Source organism: Sus scrofa, chromosome 1 (genome assembly GCF_054392235.1).
Source record: "Sus scrofa isolate SSC_HxYL_T2T_F1_AM1 chromosome 1, Sscrofa_HxYL_maternal_Yorkshire_Landrace_v2.0, whole genome shotgun sequence".
Taxonomy (NCBI): Eukaryota; Metazoa; Chordata; class Mammalia; order Artiodactyla; family Suidae; genus Sus; species Sus scrofa.
Window position 1 is genome coordinate 72998752 of NC_139383.1, and position 19978 is coordinate 73018729.

The window sequence follows — 19978 nt, forward strand, 5'->3', positions numbered from 1 at the left end:
TTATCACAAATCTCTTACTTCCCATCCTTCACCTCCTCAACCATCTAATTAAAGAAAGTGACATCTAAATAGGCTTCCTGCCTTTTCACGTCCAATTTATAATCAAAGTGGATTATACAGCATCAAAAGCAAATAATATAACCAGGAGATGGAAATTTCACACAAAATGAGCTTTAGTAAGAGATCTTGCTTCACTTCTTCATCTCAGATCTGGAAGCACAGATGGCATATTTGGACCGGTTAAAAACCCCTGGAGTTACTCAAAACAGTACAGAGGAAAGAAGCAGCAGAAGACTCATGGTGAGGATGAGGATTCAAACTGGCTTATAACTGGAGGAAGCTCAGGTGGTAGCGCAGCGGCCGTGTCAGCGTTCACCTGCTTTGCGTAAGATGTTTTTTCTATCTGTACTTTAAAACCCAACTCAATACAGTCATAAGCCATACACAAAACCAACAGTTGAGTCCTTCAGACCTTGCTATTTTTATTTCTCTTTAGTGAGCTCTTTGTGCTCAATGATAACATCAAAATTATATCTTATAATTATACTCAACTGTATGGTACACCTGTGTTTTATACATTTAACCTTAAGACAACATTTAAACTCTTCCTCTCTAGTGTCCAGTCCTCTTAAAAACATAATTTTTGTGGATCTTACAGAATAAACCAGTTGACTTAAATAGACATTGAATTTCATTTTTTAAATCATTTATCTCTGACTGTGGAGATATTTAGGGACATCTTGGCTTTGGTGGAATGCTGCTGAGCTAAATTCTTAGCTATGGTTTATCCTTCAGCTAAATCCAATTTTTGCAACAACAAAAAAAAAAGAAGATGCTCCTAATATATATCAATAGACTATTTTAAATAGTGTGTTTTATAAATCTGCAACTAAAAATGTCTATCAGTAAGTAAAGGTTTTTCTAATTTGTAGGGAGGCGATTTGTTCAACTGTCAAACTTTGTATTTGGAAAGAATCCATCAGTCATGCTTTATGTCTTAAGTCTCACTTGTAAAGCATTTCTTAACCATCTAAAGAAAAGTAAATAAATATTGCTGTTATTATGTGTTTATTTTATTGGTCTCAATTTAACCAAATAGAAAGTTTTCTTTTGTAGTACTATATTTTATTTCCACTTAATTATCCACTGAAACCAAGCTTTTTGCAGGCATTGCAGTCAATAAGTTATTTATACATTTTAGAGCTATGGAGATTTAGATTCTACAGTTTTTTTTATAGTTTTCCTAAAATCTTGTTAACAAGTAAAACCATTTCATTTTATCTCTATGGAATTTTATAGTACCATATTAATATTAATGAGAGTTCTGACAAGTTAGAGTTGCAAGATGAGGTGTATTTTTTTTCCATCCCCATCACCCCACTTAGTGTTATCTTTTCCTAATATGCTTTGAGAAGATGGCATTTTGACACATAATTCCTATGGAAATGTGGGTTTTACTTTTACACAGCCGTCAGGGAATCCTAATAAGAAAACGTGTCTTTTTAGAAATTGGGAAAGCAGCAGTCTGATTTTGTAGCTTAAGTGGACTGGGTAACAACGGCAGTCTATGATACATTTTCTGTAGAGCACAAGGGCTACGTGATAGGTAGGAGCCTTGTTCAGTCCAAAGCTTCACTCTGGGTGTTATCATGAGAAGCACAGGAGTTCCCGCTGTGGCTCAGTGGAAACAATCTGACTAGTATCCATTGAGGGCAAAGGTTCAATCCCTGACCTCCCTTAGTGGGTTAAGGATCCAGCATTGCCATGAGCTGTGATGTAGGTCGCCAACATGGCTTGGATCCCGAGTTGCTCTGGCTGTGGTGTAGGCCAGCAGCTACAGCTCCTGGGAACCTCCATATGCCATGGGTGCAGCCCTAAAGACAAAAAAAAAGAGAGAGAGAGGCACAGACCCAGAGAAACTCCAGGTTCAGTGGATCTCAAACTGACAAGTATTCTGCTTGATTTTTCCCCCTTTGGATTTGTTTCTTTTATATATAAGTAGTTTTTAAAACAGGAAGATTCTAGGAGTACTATGCAGCCACTAAAAAGAATGAGTTAGAGTGTCATGTGGTGGCATGGAAAGAAGTCCAAGATACACTATAAAGTGGAAAACAAGTTGCAGAACAGTATGTATAGTATGACCTTATTTCTGTTAAAAGTAATAATTATATATGTATATATGTTAGTTGTATGGAAATGTCTGGTTGAATGTATATCAAAATTGATAACAAGATTATTATGGGGCAGTGATTATAAGAGAAAATTCAATGTGGAGAAAAGGGAACCCTCCTACACTACTGATGGGAATGTAAATTAGTATAACCACTAAGGAAAACGGTATAGAAGTTCCTCAGAAAGCTAAAAATAGAATTATCATATGATCCAGCAATCCCACTTCTGTGTATATATCCAGACAAAACTACAATTCAGAAAGATAATGCACCCTGATGTTCACAGCAGCACTGTTCACAATAGCCAAGACATTAGGCTACATTAGGAAACAACCTAAATGTCCATTGACAGATGAATAGATAAAGATGTGGTATGTATCTCACATATGTATACATACACATACATACACAGTGGAATATTACTCAGCCTTAAAGAGAAAAGAAATAATGCCATTTGTAGCAATATGAATGGACCTAGAGATTATCAAACTAAGTGAAGTCAGAAAGAGAATGACATACCATATGATATCACTTATATGTGGAATCTAAAATATGACACAAATGAACTTATCTATAAAACAGAAACAGAGTCACAGACATAGAAAACAGACTTGTGGTTGCGGAGACGGAGGGAGTGGATTGGACTAGGAGTTTGGAGTTAGTGGATGCAACTATTACATTTGGAATGGATAAAAAGAATGGGAGTTCCCATTGTGGCTCAGTGGAGTAAGAATCCGACATAGTGTCTGTGAGGATGTGGTTTTAATCCCTAGCCTCACTCAATGGGAGTTAAGGATCAGGCATTGCTGCAAACTGCTGTGTAGGTCGCAGATGTGGTTCAGATCCAGTGTTGCTGAGGCTGTGGCATAGGCCTGCAGCTGCAGCTCCAGTTCGACCCCAAGCCTGGGAACTTTCCTATGCCACATGTGTGGCCTATTAAAAAAAAAAGAATATATATGTATGACTGAGTCACTTTGTTTTACAGCAGAAATTGGCACAACATTATAAATCAACTGTATTTGAAAAAAAGAAATTTCACTTTATACCTCATATAGTTATAGAATATTTTAATATTTTATGGTGGACTTACACTTTTTTAATCAGAAAAACCTTTTTTCTGAAATAGTTAAAAATTTTTTGAAATGGTTAATTGTGGTAAAGTATACCTAACACAAAATGTATCATGTTAACCACTTTTAAGTGTACAGTTCAGTGGTGTTACGTACATTTATATCATCATGCAGCCAATCTCCAGAACTTGTCTTACTTGCAAAAATGGAAACTCTGTACCAGTTAACAACAGCTTCCCATTTGTCCTCCTCCCACCTCCCCGGCCCTTGGCAACCACTCTTTTATTTTCTGTCTCTAAGAATTTGACCACTCCAGCCACCTCATGTAAGTGAAATTATGCAGTATTTGTGCCATTATGACTCACTTATTTCACTTAGCGTAATGTCCTCAAGGTTTCGTTTGTTTGTTTTTTAATAATAAAAACTGACGCTATAGGTAACTGAGCAAAGAAATGAACAGACACTTCATAGTTGGGTAATGCAAGTACAAATAAATGTGAAAAATTTTTCAAAAATGCACATTAACAAAGCTTTTGGTTATCAAATTAACTAAGTTTTAAGAACTACTAGTATTCAGTGATGATAAGGAAACATAAAACACAATACTGATTCACTGCAATTGGGAATATAAATTGGTATAACTGTTCCGACAAGTAATTTGACAAAACATATTGAGAATTTATAATAACAGGCAGACCCTTTGGCCCATTAACTCTACTTTTTGGAGGCTAGCCTAAAAAATAATCAGATATATGGGCAAAGATTTATGTTTAAAAGGTGTTTGTTACAAAATAATTTATTATGCAGTTATGCAGCAACAACATAAATGTTCAAGTAACTTAAAATACATTTTTAGACACTGGGTAGCCAAAAGGCTATATCAGAATTTCTGAGGAGGGTGTATTTAGTTTGTAAAGTCATACTATAAAATTGCCATGAAAAAAAGGTATCACAGTTGTATGTATATTGACAGGAGAATGGACTTTAAAATTGGGAATCAACTGGAAATTGCCAACTGATAATAGAATATTATACATATTTAAGATTTTCAATAATTTTAACAATGTAGTAAAAGTCTCATGATAAGCAGAAAAAAGATAGAAACTTATGATTACAGAATGACCTGAATTATGAAAGAAAAAAATGCATTAAGAAAAGAGATGCGGAGTTCCTGTCATGGCTCAGAGGTTAACGACTCTATCATTCATGAGGACACAGGTTCAATCCCTGGCCTCGCTCATTGGGTTAAGGATCTGGCATTGCTGTGAACTGTGGTCGCAGACGCAGCCTAGATCCTGTACTGCTGTGGCTGTGGCGTAGGCTGGCAGTTATAGCTCAACCTCTAGTCTGGCAACCTCCATATGCTGCAGGTACAGCCCTAAAATCCAAAAAAAAAAAAAAGAAAAAGAAAAGAGACATGACATTAACATGCCAAAATTAACAGTGTTTGCCTCAAGGTGGTGGAATATTTTGTTACTTCTTTACATTTTTCTGTATTTTAAGAATTCTCTGAGATAAGCATGTTTTACTTTTGTATAATCAAGAGAAAATACACTTTAAAAATATACATTTAAAAAGATTCCAAATAAAACTAGAGCCATGTTATCCTGCTAAAGAGAATTCCATTTAAATTCCAGGGCTTTAGGATCAGATACAGGAGGATCGACCAGAAATCCAGCTGCCCACTGTGGGGTTGTTGGTTTAAAGCCAAGCTATGGCTTAGTGTCTCGTCATGGTCTCATTCCCCTGGTGAATTCAATGGATGTGCCAGGAATCTTAACCAGATGTGTGGATGATGCAGCCATTGTGTTGGGTATTTATATGATTCCATATAGTTTCAAAACATTATAATTTCACTGTAAAACACTATGTCTGTTCACTCAGAAGTATTTTTACTTACAGGTGTACTAGCTGGGCATGACCCCAAAGATTCTACCACAGTACAAGATCCCGTTAAACCATTTATGCTTCCCAGTCTGACAGATGTGAGCAAACTGTGTGTAGGAATTCCAAAGGTAACTCTCATTCCTTTACAAAAGTACCGTTCAAGTCAAATACAGTACACAGACTTGAGAAACAAGTCTTGGTTGGGTTTGAATCCCTGCTCTGCCAATTTTATTAGCTTTGTGACATGAAAGTAAATATGTTACGTTACTAACCTTTCCAAATTTTAATTTGGAGCTGGGCAATAATTTTTTGGAGAACTTTTGGTTCTGGGAGATGGTCCTATGCTCTGTAAGATGTTGAGCAGCATCATTAGCCTCTACCTCTAGAGGCAAATCCCCACCACCACAGCCCCACAACCAGAACTGCCTGCAGATGCTACCACATGTCCCCCTGTTGAGAGGCAGGGGATGATGTTGCCCCCAGTTGAGACCAGTGCTATAGAAAAATACTATGAAATCTTTAAAATCTTCAATTAAGGTAATAGGTGTGTCTACTTTTAAAGGTTTTTTTTTTTTTTTCTCTTTTTAGGGCTGCACCTGTGGTATATGGAGGTTTTCCCCAGGCTAGGGGTCTCATCGGAGCTACAGCTGCTGGCCTATGCCACAGCCACAGCAACACCAGATCTGAGCCACATCTGCAGCCTACACCACAGCTCATGGCAAGGCTGGATCCTTAACCCACTGAGTGAGGCCAGGGATCAAACCCTCAACCTCATAGTTCCTAGTCAGATTCATTTCCACTGTGCCACAATGGGAACTCCATACTTTTAAGGATTTAGAGAAAACATAGATTGTAAAAATAAACCTATTTAGGAATCCTAGACCCTTTACTTATCTCCTTTGTAACGTTAGAAAAGTTACTTACCTTCTCTAGTCTCAATATTTTTCATTAATAAAATGAAGGCTGGTAATACCTACCTCATAGGATTTTTAAAAGCATTAAATGAGAGAACCTTTGAAAGCATGTAGCAGAGTGCCTGATATATAATGAACACTTTACAAATGTAAGTTCTCCCGCCAGATCTCCAATCACTAATATTACATCCAGCTCACAAAATCTAGTACTGTGCTCGTCATGCCATAAATGCTTTTAAATTAGATCAACCTTTCTAGCTACCTACTCAAAATTTAATTAGATTTTCTAATGTATTGTCAAAGGTTCTGAAGTACAAATTTTTATAAAACCATCTATACAGATGTTCTAATTTCTGCATTTTGACTTTTTCCAATAAGGAGTATCTTACACCAGAATTGTCAAGTGAAGTACAATCTCTCTGGTCCAAAGCTGCTGACCTATTTGAATCTGAAGGGGCCAAAGTAATTGAAGTGTCCCTGCCCCACACCAGTTATTCAATTGTCTGCTACCATGTACTGTGCACATCAGAAGTGGCATCGAATATGGCAAGATTTGATGGGCTAGAATATGGTAAGGTACCTGCATTTTGCATTTTTAAGGTAGTTGTCTCAAACATGTGAAAGGCTAACTTATTAGTGGCAAAAAATATTATTCCCTGGAATAATGTTAATGATTTAGGGAAGTATTTCAGTGAATCCTTTCACCTTTGTCATTTAAGCATTATACACACTCTATTCATCATAATGCCTCTGTATCTTCCATTCACCCCTCTGGACTGTGAATATCTTGAAGGTACAGAATCATAGCTTTGTATTCTCCATCCATCCAGCATGGAACCTGGCACAGGGGAAGAGCTCTGTAAACATTTGAATAAATGAATGAATGAGGGAGGGAGGAAGTAAACAAATGAAGTTTCCTCTTCTTTATCTTCTTCTCTCTCCCTGATTCCTGACAGATCAGTCACAGGGAAGATAAAGAAGAGAGACCATTCAGGTCAAGGTCCCAAAATTTTAGCATTGGTCACAAATGTGACTCTAGATCTGCTTTTCAGCCTGAACTTTATTTCCCTTTCAAGTAAAGTTTACCTCTTTTTTGTTTTCAGGTCACAGATGTGATGTTGATGTGTCTACTGAAGCCATGTATGCTGCAACCAGACGAGAGGGGTTCAATGATGTGGTGAGAGGAAGAATTCTCTCCGGCAACTTTTTCTTATTAAAAGAGTAAGAGAATCAGTTTAGGAATTTCCCCATTCTTGAAAACTCAAGAGTAACGTAGTAGCATGTCTATCAAGTCTAGAAATTGAGATATTTGCGAAGGGAGCAAAATCCTTATGACTTGAGTTAGAAGTCGTATTAAAGGCCTGCTTATGGTACTTTCAGCTCTTGGTTATTCAAAAACAACAACAAAAAAAGTTGATGCTCTAGCTAAATGATTAGTACAAGCTAAGTGGGAAGCTCTGAAGGATTTTAGCCTCATTAAATATCCCCTGTCTGTTGTTGCCACATTATCTTACTGCTATGAGAGCCTTAAGCAGCAAGTTACATGGTGTTGCTTAAAAAATTTGGTAAATCAACTTAATTTTCCCTTGCATCAAATGTCTGTTTGCTCCAAGAAAGAATTCTAAATTACCATTACTTCAATACAAGTTTATTCACCATCATATGAATAGGATTCATTTTCCATACCACCAAGTCTATCTAAGAGGATGTGAGAAGTGTGAAAAAGTAAGAATGGTTATAACGAAGAGCTTCCTGGAGTTTTTCTATATGCCATATAGATAGGAGATAGATATATCTATATACACACAGATAGAAAGCATTTTATTCATCTCTGCACCTCCTCAGGGCCAGTGGTTAGAATTACTTTTTCTAAAACTACTATTTATTTTTAGAAATAAAGCTACTATGAAAAACAGTATGGCTGTTCCTCCAAAAAATTAAAAATAGAGTTACCATATAATCCAGAAATCCCACTTCGGGGTATTTACCTAAAGGAAAGAAATCACTACCTCAAAGCCAAGACATGGAAACGACCTAAGTGTCCATCAGTGGATGAATGGATGAAGATATCTGGTGTGTGTGTTTGTACATATATAGTGGAATATTATTCATTATTTATTATTCAAAAGAAATCCTCCATTTGTGACAACATGGACCTTGAGGGCATTATCCTAAGTGAAATTAGTCAGAGAAAGACAGATAGTGTATGATCTCACTTATATGTGGAATCTTAAAAAAAAAAAGCCAAACTCAAAGAAACAGTAGAATACTAGTAGCTGGGGGGGAACGAGAGATATTGGTCAAAGGTACAAACTTCCAATTATAAGATGAGAAAGTTCTGGGGTCTGTTGTACAGCCTTTACTATAGACAATGGTACTGTATTATATACTTGAAAGTTGCTGAGAGAGTAGATCTTAAATAGTCTCACCACATACACCAAAAATTGTAATCATGTGAGGTGACGGATGTTAACTAATCTGACTGTTGTAGTCATTTTGCACTTTACACCCATACCAAATCATCATGTTTTACACCCTAAACCACACAATATTATAGTCAATCATATCTCAAAAAAGTTAGAAAATAAAAACCAGGAGTTCCCGTCGTGGCGCAGTGGTTAACGAATCCGACTAGGAACCATGAGGTTGCGGGTTCAGTCCCTGCCCGTGCTCGGTGGGTTGACGATCCGGCGTTGCCGTGAGCTGTGGTGTAGGTTGCAGACGCGGCTTGGATCCCCCGTTGCTGTGGCTCTGGCGTTGGCCGGTGGCTACACCTCCGATTCAACCCCTAGCCTGGGAACCTCCATATGCCGCGGGAGCGGCCCAAAGAAATAGCAAAAAGACAAAAAAAAAAAGAAAAGAAAAACCAAAACTATTACTTGATTAATGGAGAAATCAGAGAGCTTCACTTACTTGCTTTCTTTCTCTCCTGAATGCCTGTTGTCTAATATCTGAAAATGGTTGTGTTTCATTTTGCTAGTTTTCCAATTGTTTAAAATGTCAGGATAATTTCATCCCTATTTCTCCATCATTGATGAAAGCAGAAGTTCTGCTTTTTAACCATATTTAAAGTAGGAAAAAGTATAAGTATTTGTTCTTTTATAAAATTCAGATTTGGGAAATGTTGTTAATACATTATTTAAGCCATCAACTGTTGGGTAAATTACATGTGATGCCTGCATTCATCTCCCTATTGATCCTTTGGTCAAATGATAATAAGGAAATCTGATATTTCTATAGCATTCTTTTAGGATAAAAAAGGTTTCACATTTTTATTTCATTGTATTTGGTCCTCAGTAAGATTGGAATTGCTATATCTGTTTTTACAGGTGAGGAAACTGAAGTTAGAATGGTTAATACTTTGTCATATTTTCCCTTTCTTTGCATCATTGACTTATAGTCACTCCTGTGTTTGACTGATTTCCTTAATCTTTTCAGTAAAGAAAACATCTTTTCTTTGGAGCGGGGGAGGGGGGGAGTAACCATATCTTTTATTGGTTTTTTTTTATTACCACGATAAGTTTAGTGAACATCCCTATCTCGTATAGATACAATACTACAGAAATGGGAAGAAAAAAATCTTTTCTTATGTTGAGAACTCTTTAGGATTTAGTCTTATCAACTTTCATATATAACATAGAGCAGTGTAAATTATATTTATCGTGTTGTATGTTATATCCCTAGTACATATTTATCTTCTAACTGGAAGTTTATACCTTTTGATTACCTTCATCCAGTTTCCCCTCCCCCTGCCTCTGGCCTCTGGTAACAACAACTGATCTGTTTTTCTACAGGTTGTTTGTTTTTGAAATAGAATTGACCTACAACACTATGTTAGTTCCTGGTACACAATACAGTGATTTGCTATTTCTATGCATTTCAAAATGATGACCATAAGTCTAATTGTCATCTGTCACCTTACAAAGATATTACATAATTACTGACTATATTCTCCACACTGTACATCTCATACCTGAAAGTTTGTACCTTTTAATTTCCTCACCTATTTCTTTCCTTCCCCCTCACCCCCTCTCCTCTGGCAACCACTCGTTCTCTTTGTCTGTGACTCTGCTTCTGTTTAGTTATGTTTGTTCACTTATTTTGTATTTTAGATTCCACAGATAAGTCAAGATATTTGTCCTTCTCTGTCTTACTTCACTTAACATAATCCCTCTAGGTCCACCCATGTTGTCACAAATGGCAAGATTTCCTTCTTTTTTATGGTTAATATTCCATTGTATATATGTACCACATCTTTATCCATTCATCTTTCGATAGGCACTTGGTTGCTTCCATATATTGACAATTGTAAATAATGCTGCTATGAACATACTTTCAAATTAGTGTCTTTGAAAAAAAAAAAATTAGCGTCTTTGTTTTCTTTGGATAAATACCCAGGAGTGGAATCACTATATCTTGTGGTAGTTCTATTTTTACTTTTTTGAAGACTCTCCATACTGTTTTCCATCATGGCATGGAGTTCCCTTTTCTCCACATCCATGCCTAATACTTGTTATTGTTGTCTTTAAGGTGTGAGGTGATGATTCATTGTGGTTCTGAATTGATTTCTGTGATGATTAGTGAGGTTGTGCATCTTTTCATGTGCCTGTTGGCCATCTATTTGTCTTCTTTGGAAAAATGTCTTTTCAGGTCCTCTGCCCATTTTTTAATCAGTTGGGGTTTTTTTATTTTTGAGTTATATGAGTTCCTTGTGTATTTTGAATTTTAACCCCTTATTGGATATATTATTTGCACATAATATTCTCCCATTCAGTAGGCAGCCTAAAGCACCTTTTCTTGAATTTCACATTTCTATTCCCAGGCTATGCCTGTCTGTAAAATACATAATTACAAACACGGTGTTCTTTCCTCAGTTTTGGTTTCCAGAGCTTGTTTTCTAGTCTAATTCTGAAGGCATGTAGAATTGTACAGAATTTCAGAATCCTTATAATAAGTAGTTATCATTATCCTAGAGATGAAATAGGCCACTATTATAATAGAGGATTGGAATGGGCCTCCAGGGACCTAAGTTCTAGTCCTTCCTCTACCACTACCCATCTTTGCAACCTTTGCAAAGTCATTTAATTGCTCTGTACTTGATTTTCCTCACCTGAAAGTGAATATTCTGGGGATTTTTAAATGATTTTTATTTTTTCCAGTGTAGTTGATTTATAGTGCTCTATCAATTTTTCCAATGTATAGCAAAGTGACCCAGTCACACATACATATATACATTCTTTCTCTCACATTATCCTTCATCATACTCAATCACAAATGACTAGATATAGGAGTTCCTGTCATGGCTCAGTGGAAAGGAATCTGACTAGCATCCATGAGGACTCAGGTTCAGTCCCTGGCCTTGCTCAGTGGGTTAAGGATCCAGAGTTGCTGTGATCTGTGGGATAGGTCACAGACACAGCTCAGATCCTGAGTTCTGTGGCTGTGGCGTAGGCCAGCAGCTGCAGCTCCAATTTGACCCCTAGCCTGGGAACCTCCATCTGCCATGGGTGTGGCCCTAAAAAGACCAAAAAAAAAAAAAAAAAAAACCCACGAAGTGACTAGATATAGTTCCCAGTGCTGTATAGCAGGATCTCATTGCTTATCCATTTCAAAGGCAATAGTTTGCATCTATTAATCCCAGATTCCCAGTCCATCCCACTCCCTCCTCATCCCCCTTGGCAACCACAAGTCTGTTCTCCAAGTCCGTGGGTTTCTTTTCTTTTTTTTTGTTTTGTTTTGTTTTGTCTTTAATTTTTGCCATTTCTTGGGCCACTCCCACGGCATTTGGAGGTTCCCAGGCTAGGGGTCCAATCGGAGCTGTAGCCACCAGCCTGCACCACAGCCACAGCAACACAGGATCCGAGCTATGTCTGCAACATACACCACAGCTCACAGCAATGCTGGATCCTTAACCCACTGAGCAAGGCCAGGGATCGAACCCGAAACCTCATGGTTCTTAGTCGGATTCACTAACCACTGAGCCATGACAGGAACTCCCATGAGTTTCTTTTCTGTGGAAAGGTTCATTTGTGCCCTATATTAGATTCCAGATATAAGTGATATCAGATGGTATTTGTCTTTCTATTTCTGACTTACTTTACTTAGTATGAGAGTCTAGTTCCATCCATGTTGCTGCAAATGGCATTATTTTCTTTTTTATGGCTGAATAGTATTCCATTATGTATATATACCACATCTTCTTTTTTTTTTTTTTGTCTTTTTGCCATTTCTTGGGCCGCTCCCACGGCATTTGGAGGTTCCCAGGCTAGGGGTCGAATCGGAGCTGTAGCTGCCAGCCTACACCAGAGTCACAGCAACGTGGGATCCGAGCCGTGTCTGCAACCTACACCACAGCTCACAGCAACACCGGATCGTTAACCCACTGAGCAAGGGCAGGGATCGAACCCGAAACCTCATGGTTCCTAGTCGGATTCGTTAACCACTGCACCATGACGGGAACTCCTATACCACATCTTCTTAATCCATTCATCTGTCAATGGACATTTAGGTTGTTTCCATGTTTTGGCTATTGTGAATAGTGCTGCAGTGAACATGCGGGTGCATGTGTCTTTTTCAAGGAAAGTTTTGTCTGGATTGCTGGGTCATACAGTAGTTCTATATTTAGTTTTCTGAGGTACCTCCATACTGTTTTCCATAGTGGTTGTACCAATTTACATTCCCACCAGCAGTGTAGGAGAGTACTCTTTTCTCCATACCCTCTTCAGCATTTGTTATTTGTGGACTTATTAATGATGGTCTGAATATTCTGTTTTAATGATGTCCCTGGAAGTGTTAATATTTTGTGATTATATATGCAGAATTGCATCTGCTGGTGAATTTTAATTCATTAAATTCCAGATATACAAACTTTTAGAATAACAGCACAGTTGATCAAAATTTATTCTTATGTGTTATTAGAAATCCTAGCAGTGCCAGCTTCTACAAGCCAATAATCCAGTAATTCTTTAATGAGCCTATACCTGATAATTGAGTCAAAGAAATAACAAAAAGCCTTTAAAATATCTTTTTTTCTCACAGAAACTATGAGAATTATTTTGTCAAAGCACAGAAAGTGAGACGACTCATTGCTAATGATTTTGTGAATGTTTTTAAGTCTGGAGTAGACGTCTTGCTCACTCCCACCACTTTGAGTGAGGCAGTGCCATACCTAGAGTTCATCAAAGAAGACAACAGAACACGAAGTGCCCAGGATGATATTTTTACACAGGCTGTAAATATGGCAGGTGAGGATCCCTCCAGAACATTTTCGTTTCCTTCCAATTTTGGGGTAGGCGCCCTGGTCTTCAGCTAGGTTCTAGCTAGATTTTTCCCTAAAACCAACAGCCTGTTCTTCTGGAATGCTTGGCGGAGCGGGGCGGCGGGGGCTGTCTGTGTGTGCATTCATACACACACATGTATTAATTTTCAGACCTATAGAATTTCTATTATTTTCCATAATAACCTATAGAAAAGTTGAAAAAAAGTCACGTAATGAATACCCATAGGTCCTTTGCCTGGATCCATCCTTGCTGATATTTTGCCTCATTTGCATTATTCTTCCTGTGCCCCTCATCCCCCTTCGCATGCTTAGCTTCTATTTGAATAATTTGAAAGTTTCATGTTACTTCACCTCTAAACACTTTAGCATTCTACGAATAAAGACATTCTCCTGTATAACCATAATTCCATCATCACACCTAAGAAAACTAACATAAATACAGTCATATTCCAAGTGCAGTTCATATTTAAGTTTCTCAGTTGTGCCAAAATGTCTCTCTCTCTCTTTTTTTTTTTTTTTTTTTTGTCTTTTGTCTTTTGAGGGCCGCATCTGCGTCATATGGAGGTTCCCAGGCTAGGGGTCAAATCTGAGCTGTAACTGCCGGCCTACATCAGAGTCACAGCAATGTGGGATCCAAGCCGCCTCTGCGACCTACACCACAGCTTATGGCAATGCCGGATCCTTAACCCACTGAGGAAGGCCAGGGATCGAACCAGCAACCTCATGGTTCCTAGTTGGATTCCTTTCCACTGAGCCACAACGGGAACGCCCCAAAATGTCTCTTTGTTTTTTCCCCTGATGTATATGTGTATGATATCTATTTAAAATCTAGAACAGTCCCCCACTTCACTATGTTCTTTTTTTTTTGAACCACATCAGTGTTTTTACTTCAGTTATCAAACATGTAGAAAACTCAGAGGAGAACTAAAGTCTGTTGCTTTTATCTACACGTTTGTTAACTGTGTTCATTTCTCCTTGATGTATCAAGATCCTTTGTTGGAGAGCAGTTAGCCATTCTTTTAGGATAGGTCTGCTGGCAGCCAGTTCTCTTAGCTTTCTTCTGAGTATGTCTTGATTTTTCTTTCATTTTTAAAGGTTATTTTTTCTGGATATAGGATTCTGGTTTGATAGTTCTTTTCTTTAGCAGTTAAAAAATGCTCTGGGAGTTCCCGTCGTGGCGCAGTGGTTAACGAATCCGACTAGGAACCATGAGGTCGCGGGTTCGGTCCCTGCCCTTGCTCAGTGGGTTAACGATCCGGCGTTGCCGTGAGCTGTGGTGTAGGTTGCAGACGTGGCTCGGATCCGGCGTTGCTGTGGCTCTGGCGTAGGCCTGTGGCTACAGCTCCGATTCGACTCCTAGCTTGGGAACCTCCATATGCCGTGGGAGCGGCCCAAGAAATAGCAAAAAGACAAAAAAAAAAAAAAAAAATGCCCTGCTACTTTTTTTTTTTTTTTTTGTCTTTTTTTTTTTAGGGCCTCACCTGAGGCGCACGGAGGTTCCCAGGCTAGGGGTTGAATCAGAGCTACAGCTGCCAGCCTGTACCACAGCCACAGCAACGCCAGATCCTTAACCTGCTGAGTGAGGCCAGGGATCGAACCCGCAACCTCATGGTTTCTAGTCGATTCGTTTCTGCTGTGCCACGACGGGAACTCCACCCTGCTACTTTGTTATAGCTTGCATAATTACTGATAATAAATCCCCTGCTTTTTAAAATTTTTGTTTTAAATGACATTGACTTTTTTGAGGCGTCTAGTCCACTTGACATCCCATCCATAATCTGGACTTATCCAATTGCTTCCTCATGACTGGACTGGGTTAAACTTTTTCGCAGAAATACTACATATGCTTAATGTCAGGGAAACAGTACCAGTTTGCCCCACTTTTGAAAACTAAGTTGATCCCGTAGTTAAGGAAGTAACTGCCAGATACTTTCCTTATGAAAGCACATTTCCCTTTTATCAATTACAAGCAATTGGTGAGGTGATACTTTGAGACCATGTTCCTCAGTAATCTTGGACCCACTTTTAGCATCCTTGTCTAAATTAAGTATTACTTAGAGAATTACAAAATGCAGACTGTTCTAATTTTATCATTTTTCCCACATATGTTAGCTAGCAGTCTTCTCTAAAGAACAGCTTTCCTTTTTTAAAAAAATTTATTATATGCAATTACTGCCATTGGTTTTAATGCTCAAAGTTATTCAAATTTAGCCATCAGGAGCCCCTTCAAGTTGCAGATATCCTTTGGACCGGTTCCCCCCGCCCCTTGCCTTTTTTTTTTTTTTTCCCCCTGCTCTTTAGGGCCACACCTATGGCATAGGGAGGAAGTTCCCAGTTAGCGGTCGAATTGAAGCTGTAGCTTCAGGCCTACACCACAGCCACAGCAACGCAGGATCTGAGCCACGTCTGCAACTTACACCAGAGCTCACAGCAATGCCAAATACTTAATCCACTGAACAAGGCCATTGATTGAACCTGCAACCTCATGGTTGCTAGCTAGGTTCATTACCACTGAGCCACAAGGGGAGCTCCCCCATTAATTTTTGAAATTCTCTTTTTTTGTGGTACAATAAGATGTCCCAGAATCTTCTACTTTCTCTGTCCCAAAACTGAAATTTAAACTACCTTAAGCTGCTATTGCTGTTCTAACAAACTGGCAAAAATTCAAAAACTCAAGCACGCACTCTGTTGGCAAGACTATAGGGATAAAAAGCATTCATTTTACTGGTAGGATTTCAAGCAGTACAGCTTTTTTGGAGGGGAATATGGCAATGTCTGATTACATATGCATGTATCTTTTGATGAAGTAATTCTCTTCATCTTAGAAACGTTCAAAAATACTGAAAAAACACACAAGGTAATTCACTGAGACAGGGTGCAAAATAGCTAAGTACCAAAAACAACCAAAATCCCCAACCATAGAAGAATGGTTGAATAAATTATTGTAAAACCGCATAGTGGAGTGCTATGCAACTATTAAAAAAAAAAAAAAAAAAAAGAATGAAGAAGGTCTTTGAATGGATTTATAGTGATTTTTCCAAGACATATTCTGTGAATAGAGAAAGATACAAAAGCATGCATAGCATATAATTTTTGTGATTTATTTAAACTTATCCTGTCTTGTGCTGCTAGCGCTGGGAAGTGGAAGCGATCTCTGGGTCTTAGAGTGGAGAATTAATCAACATTTAATGGGTTTCTTTCTTTTGTTTAGGATTGCCAGCAGTGAGTATCCCTATGGCCCTCTCAAGCCAAGGGTTGCCAGTAGGACTCCAGTTTATTGGACGTGCGTTTTGTGACCAGCAGCTTCTTACAGTTGCCAAATGGTTCGAAAAACAAGTACAGTTTCCTGTTATTCAGCTTCAGGAACTAATGGATGACTATTCGTCAATCTTTGAAAATGAAAAGTTAGCTTCTGTTTCTGTAAAATAACAGCGATGACTATATCATGCAAATTAAAATGACTTTTAAAGCTTTTATATTCTGGAGAACTTAAGTGATCTTGCTAATGTCTTGCTAATAAATTCTTATAATTGGGTTTACTGTCAACACAGTCATTCCTTAGAATCACTTTTTTAAATCCTTGTGATATAGTTAATTATTTATAAATAGCCTGTCAGCATTTCTTAAGTGTCCGCTAAATATAAACAAGTACAGGATTTCTATCATAATACGAGATAAACATTCCCGGAGAATGATGCATTCTGCAAACATATTCGTTACAAAGAACATTGCTTACAGTAAAAATAAGCTTGGGGTAAACCTCTGAAAACTCATACATCTTTGCAATCGAAGTGCTAACAAAAGCAGTTAAGTGGTACTTCCAGAGATAACTGGAATAGCCTCACCGAGAGGCAACTCATCATGCAGTGGAGGCCGCCTCGGGGTATTAAAAATGCACCAAAACGGTAAAATGGGAATATTCAGCTCTGAGTCTGAGCTGAGCAGGTGGAAGAGGAGCCCTGAGCACAGGAGGAAGTGCAACCTCCTGGGGCCCAGGGCCATGTGAAAGGGCAGGGGTGCCTCCCCTGGGGAGAGCCCCAGGTGCCAGCACTCCCCTCCTCTAAGAATAGAGCTGATGACAGAACAGATTTCCTTTTCTGCTCAAAGTTAAAATCTTACTTCTGCTTTTCCAGAGTGCTGCTTCGAGCTACCAGAACAACTCCATATTACACTGTTTATTCTTCCAGCTATGGAGCACCAACGAGCCCAGCGCGGTCAGAGACATTTGTTGTGACCTAACAGACCACAGTGGACTCAAAAGTTGGTGTCTAGTGGAGCATGGTTTTAATGAGAAAGCTTCAGAATACCAAGTAAGATCCAATATGAAAATGTGTAGATAATTTAGCGAGGATGCCGAAGAGAGGCGACCATGGGTTTCCTCCCTTTCCCCAGGTTCTGTCTTCCTTATGGTTCTCTTACCCTCTTGACTGGCTTTACTAGGGCTCTCTCTTTGGGCTCCCTGAGCACAGAGAAACATTAATGGGAATCTGTATTCAGAATTTTGTTTGTTTTTTTAGAGAAAGGCTGTACCCATGGCATATGAAGGTTCCCAGGCTAGGGGTCGAATTGGAGCTGTAGCTGCCGGCCTACTCCAGAGCTACAGCAACATGGGATCTGAGCCCTGTCTATGATCTACACCACAGCTCGTGGCAACGCCAGATCCTTAACCCACTTAGCAAGGCCAGGGATTGAATCTGTGTCCTCATGGATACTAGTCAGATTTGTTACCACTGAGAACTCCTATGTTCAGAATTTGAAAAAAAATAAGATGAAAGTCATTCTGTTACTCACTATAAAGTTTCATCATTAGATTTCTCTGTCTTTGCCAGAATACCACTGTCATCTCATGTTGATCAGGTATTTTAATTCCACACTTACTGTTGATAAGTATGGAGCTGAATTTTTTATTAATAGATTATCTTTGTAAGAAAAAAAATATTTTCTAAATGTGAAGGGCATGAAGAAAAATGCAAGAGACAGAGCTTTCTCAAAACTACCGGAATATTGTGTGGTAGGAGTTTCATTAATAGTTTTCTCTGCTCCCACTCCCAGATACTCAGGCTGATAAACTTTAAGGTTTTCTGTGCCAGGCCCACTAGTAGTCTTAGTTGTTCTGGCTATGAATACCTGAAAGAGGAAGAAATTCATGAGAGAGAATTGCTTTTCTTTAACAAGAGAAAACTCTTAGTTGAAGGAGCTGGTATGTTGTAAACATAAGCAAATATATCTTTGCCCCAGTCTTTTTTTTTTTTTAACTCAGTGAATTTTATTATATTTCTCATTCTACAATCATCATCACAACCCAATTTTACATTTCCACCCCAGTCTTTTTTATGTGTATATAATTTGAAATAAAAATGTTCAGAGAATATGTAATTTCTCTTATTCCTATATCTCTTCTTGAGTTGCACTGACAGTTTGAACTGGAAATAAGTAATGAAATAAATACAGTTCTCACATCATAATACCCAACCAGCATGAAATGATACCTAATCTGTTCTCTCTTTTCCACCTTTACCCTAAATCTAATAGATCTTATTTTGCCAAATCACTGTCTGGGAATTTAAGTGGGAAATGGTTTCTGTGTCTCAGCTAATTAAACACTGAAATTGTTAGCAACAAGGCTGCCAGTGCGAAGCATGTCGGAAAGACGAAGGCAGCTGCGTGTGTAAGATGAGAGCCTTGATAAAAGACACAGCAAAACAAAGCAAATGTTAGATTCAACAACAAAAGCATTGCTAGAGTGGAAAAACGTGATGCGTTCACAAAACTTCATGCCCCGACACCACACAGATCCGAGGGAGCACAAGGGGAAAGCAGTGTTCCATGTTGGCCCACACTTAGTGTTACCAAGAAAAGCCCTTGAAACCAAGGAAGCAGAATGTTCTCTTTGGCGGTGTGACACCAGGTCATCAGAACACAGGACTGTGGGCCATCTGGAAAAGAGCAAGGTACAGAAGAGGAGTTTCTAAAAATGACAAAGAATGATGATTCCTACGAGGAAATCACCTGCACCTTCTAAAGTAGACAAGAAATACATTTAGGGGAGTTCCCGCCATGGCTCAGTTAACGAATCCGACTAGGAACGATGAGGTTTCAGGTTCGATCCCTGCCCTTGCTCAGTGGGTTGGGGATCCGGCGTTGCCATGAGCTGTGGTGTAGGTTGCAGACGCAGCTCGGATCCCTCGTTGCTGTGGCTCTGGTGTAGGCCGGCGGCTACAGCTCCAATTAGACCCCTAGCCTGGGAACATCCATGTGCCATGGGAGCGGCCCAAGAAGTGGCAAAAAGACAAAAAAAAAAAAGAAAGAAAGAAATACATTTAGGAATTTAGAAGAGACTCTGAAGGACAGTGAAAAGAGATTTGGTTACAGGATACCAATGAGTAGTCCTTGGGGATTCTGGAAACTGTGTCAGGCCCTTTTCCACTCAAGCAGGGGAGCAAACGAATGGAATTAGTTACTCAAGATTAACTACTTTTACTCTCCCTCCCTCTCCTCAAATGTCTGATTACCTGTACTGAGGCTATTGCCTGTGAGAACCCAGAGTAAAATTTATTCATTGCATTTAGAGCCTGGGGACAGTTTAACGGAAATAACAGTTTCCTCAGTTATTTCATAACTTAAGCAGTGTGTACATTAGAACAAAAGCCTGAAAAT

At 38.7% G+C, this 19978-nt stretch overlaps 1 protein-coding gene across 6 annotated transcripts in view; it reads left to right on the plus strand.

The window, feature by feature from the left end:
• QRSL1 (glutaminyl-tRNA amidotransferase subunit QRSL1) overlaps positions 1-18690 on the plus strand; it is a 31160-nt gene extending 12470 nt beyond the window's left edge. Inside the window, exons 5-12 of one of the 6 annotated variants that reach the window (XR_014806579.1) lie at positions 209-385; positions 4879-5054; positions 5144-5256; positions 6421-6613; positions 7146-7219; positions 13081-13286; positions 16533-16644; positions 17455-18690. Coding sequence is in view for 3 of the 6 variants with exons in the window: in XM_084961722.1 (XP_084817848.1) it covers positions 209-385; positions 4879-5054; positions 5144-5256; positions 6421-6613; positions 7146-7263; positions 13081-13286; positions 16533-16725; positions 17455-17560 (1282 nt within the window). In the remaining 3 variants the exon portion in view is untranslated. Of the gene's footprint in view, positions 1-208; positions 386-4878; positions 5055-5143; positions 5257-6420; positions 6614-7145; positions 7264-13080; positions 14055-14940; positions 16386-16532 lie in introns of those variants that run through there. The other 5 variants (XM_084961722.1, XM_005659343.4, XR_014806577.1 and 2 more) reach the window with 5 other exon arrangements.
• Positions 18691-19978: the final 1288 nt, after the last annotated feature.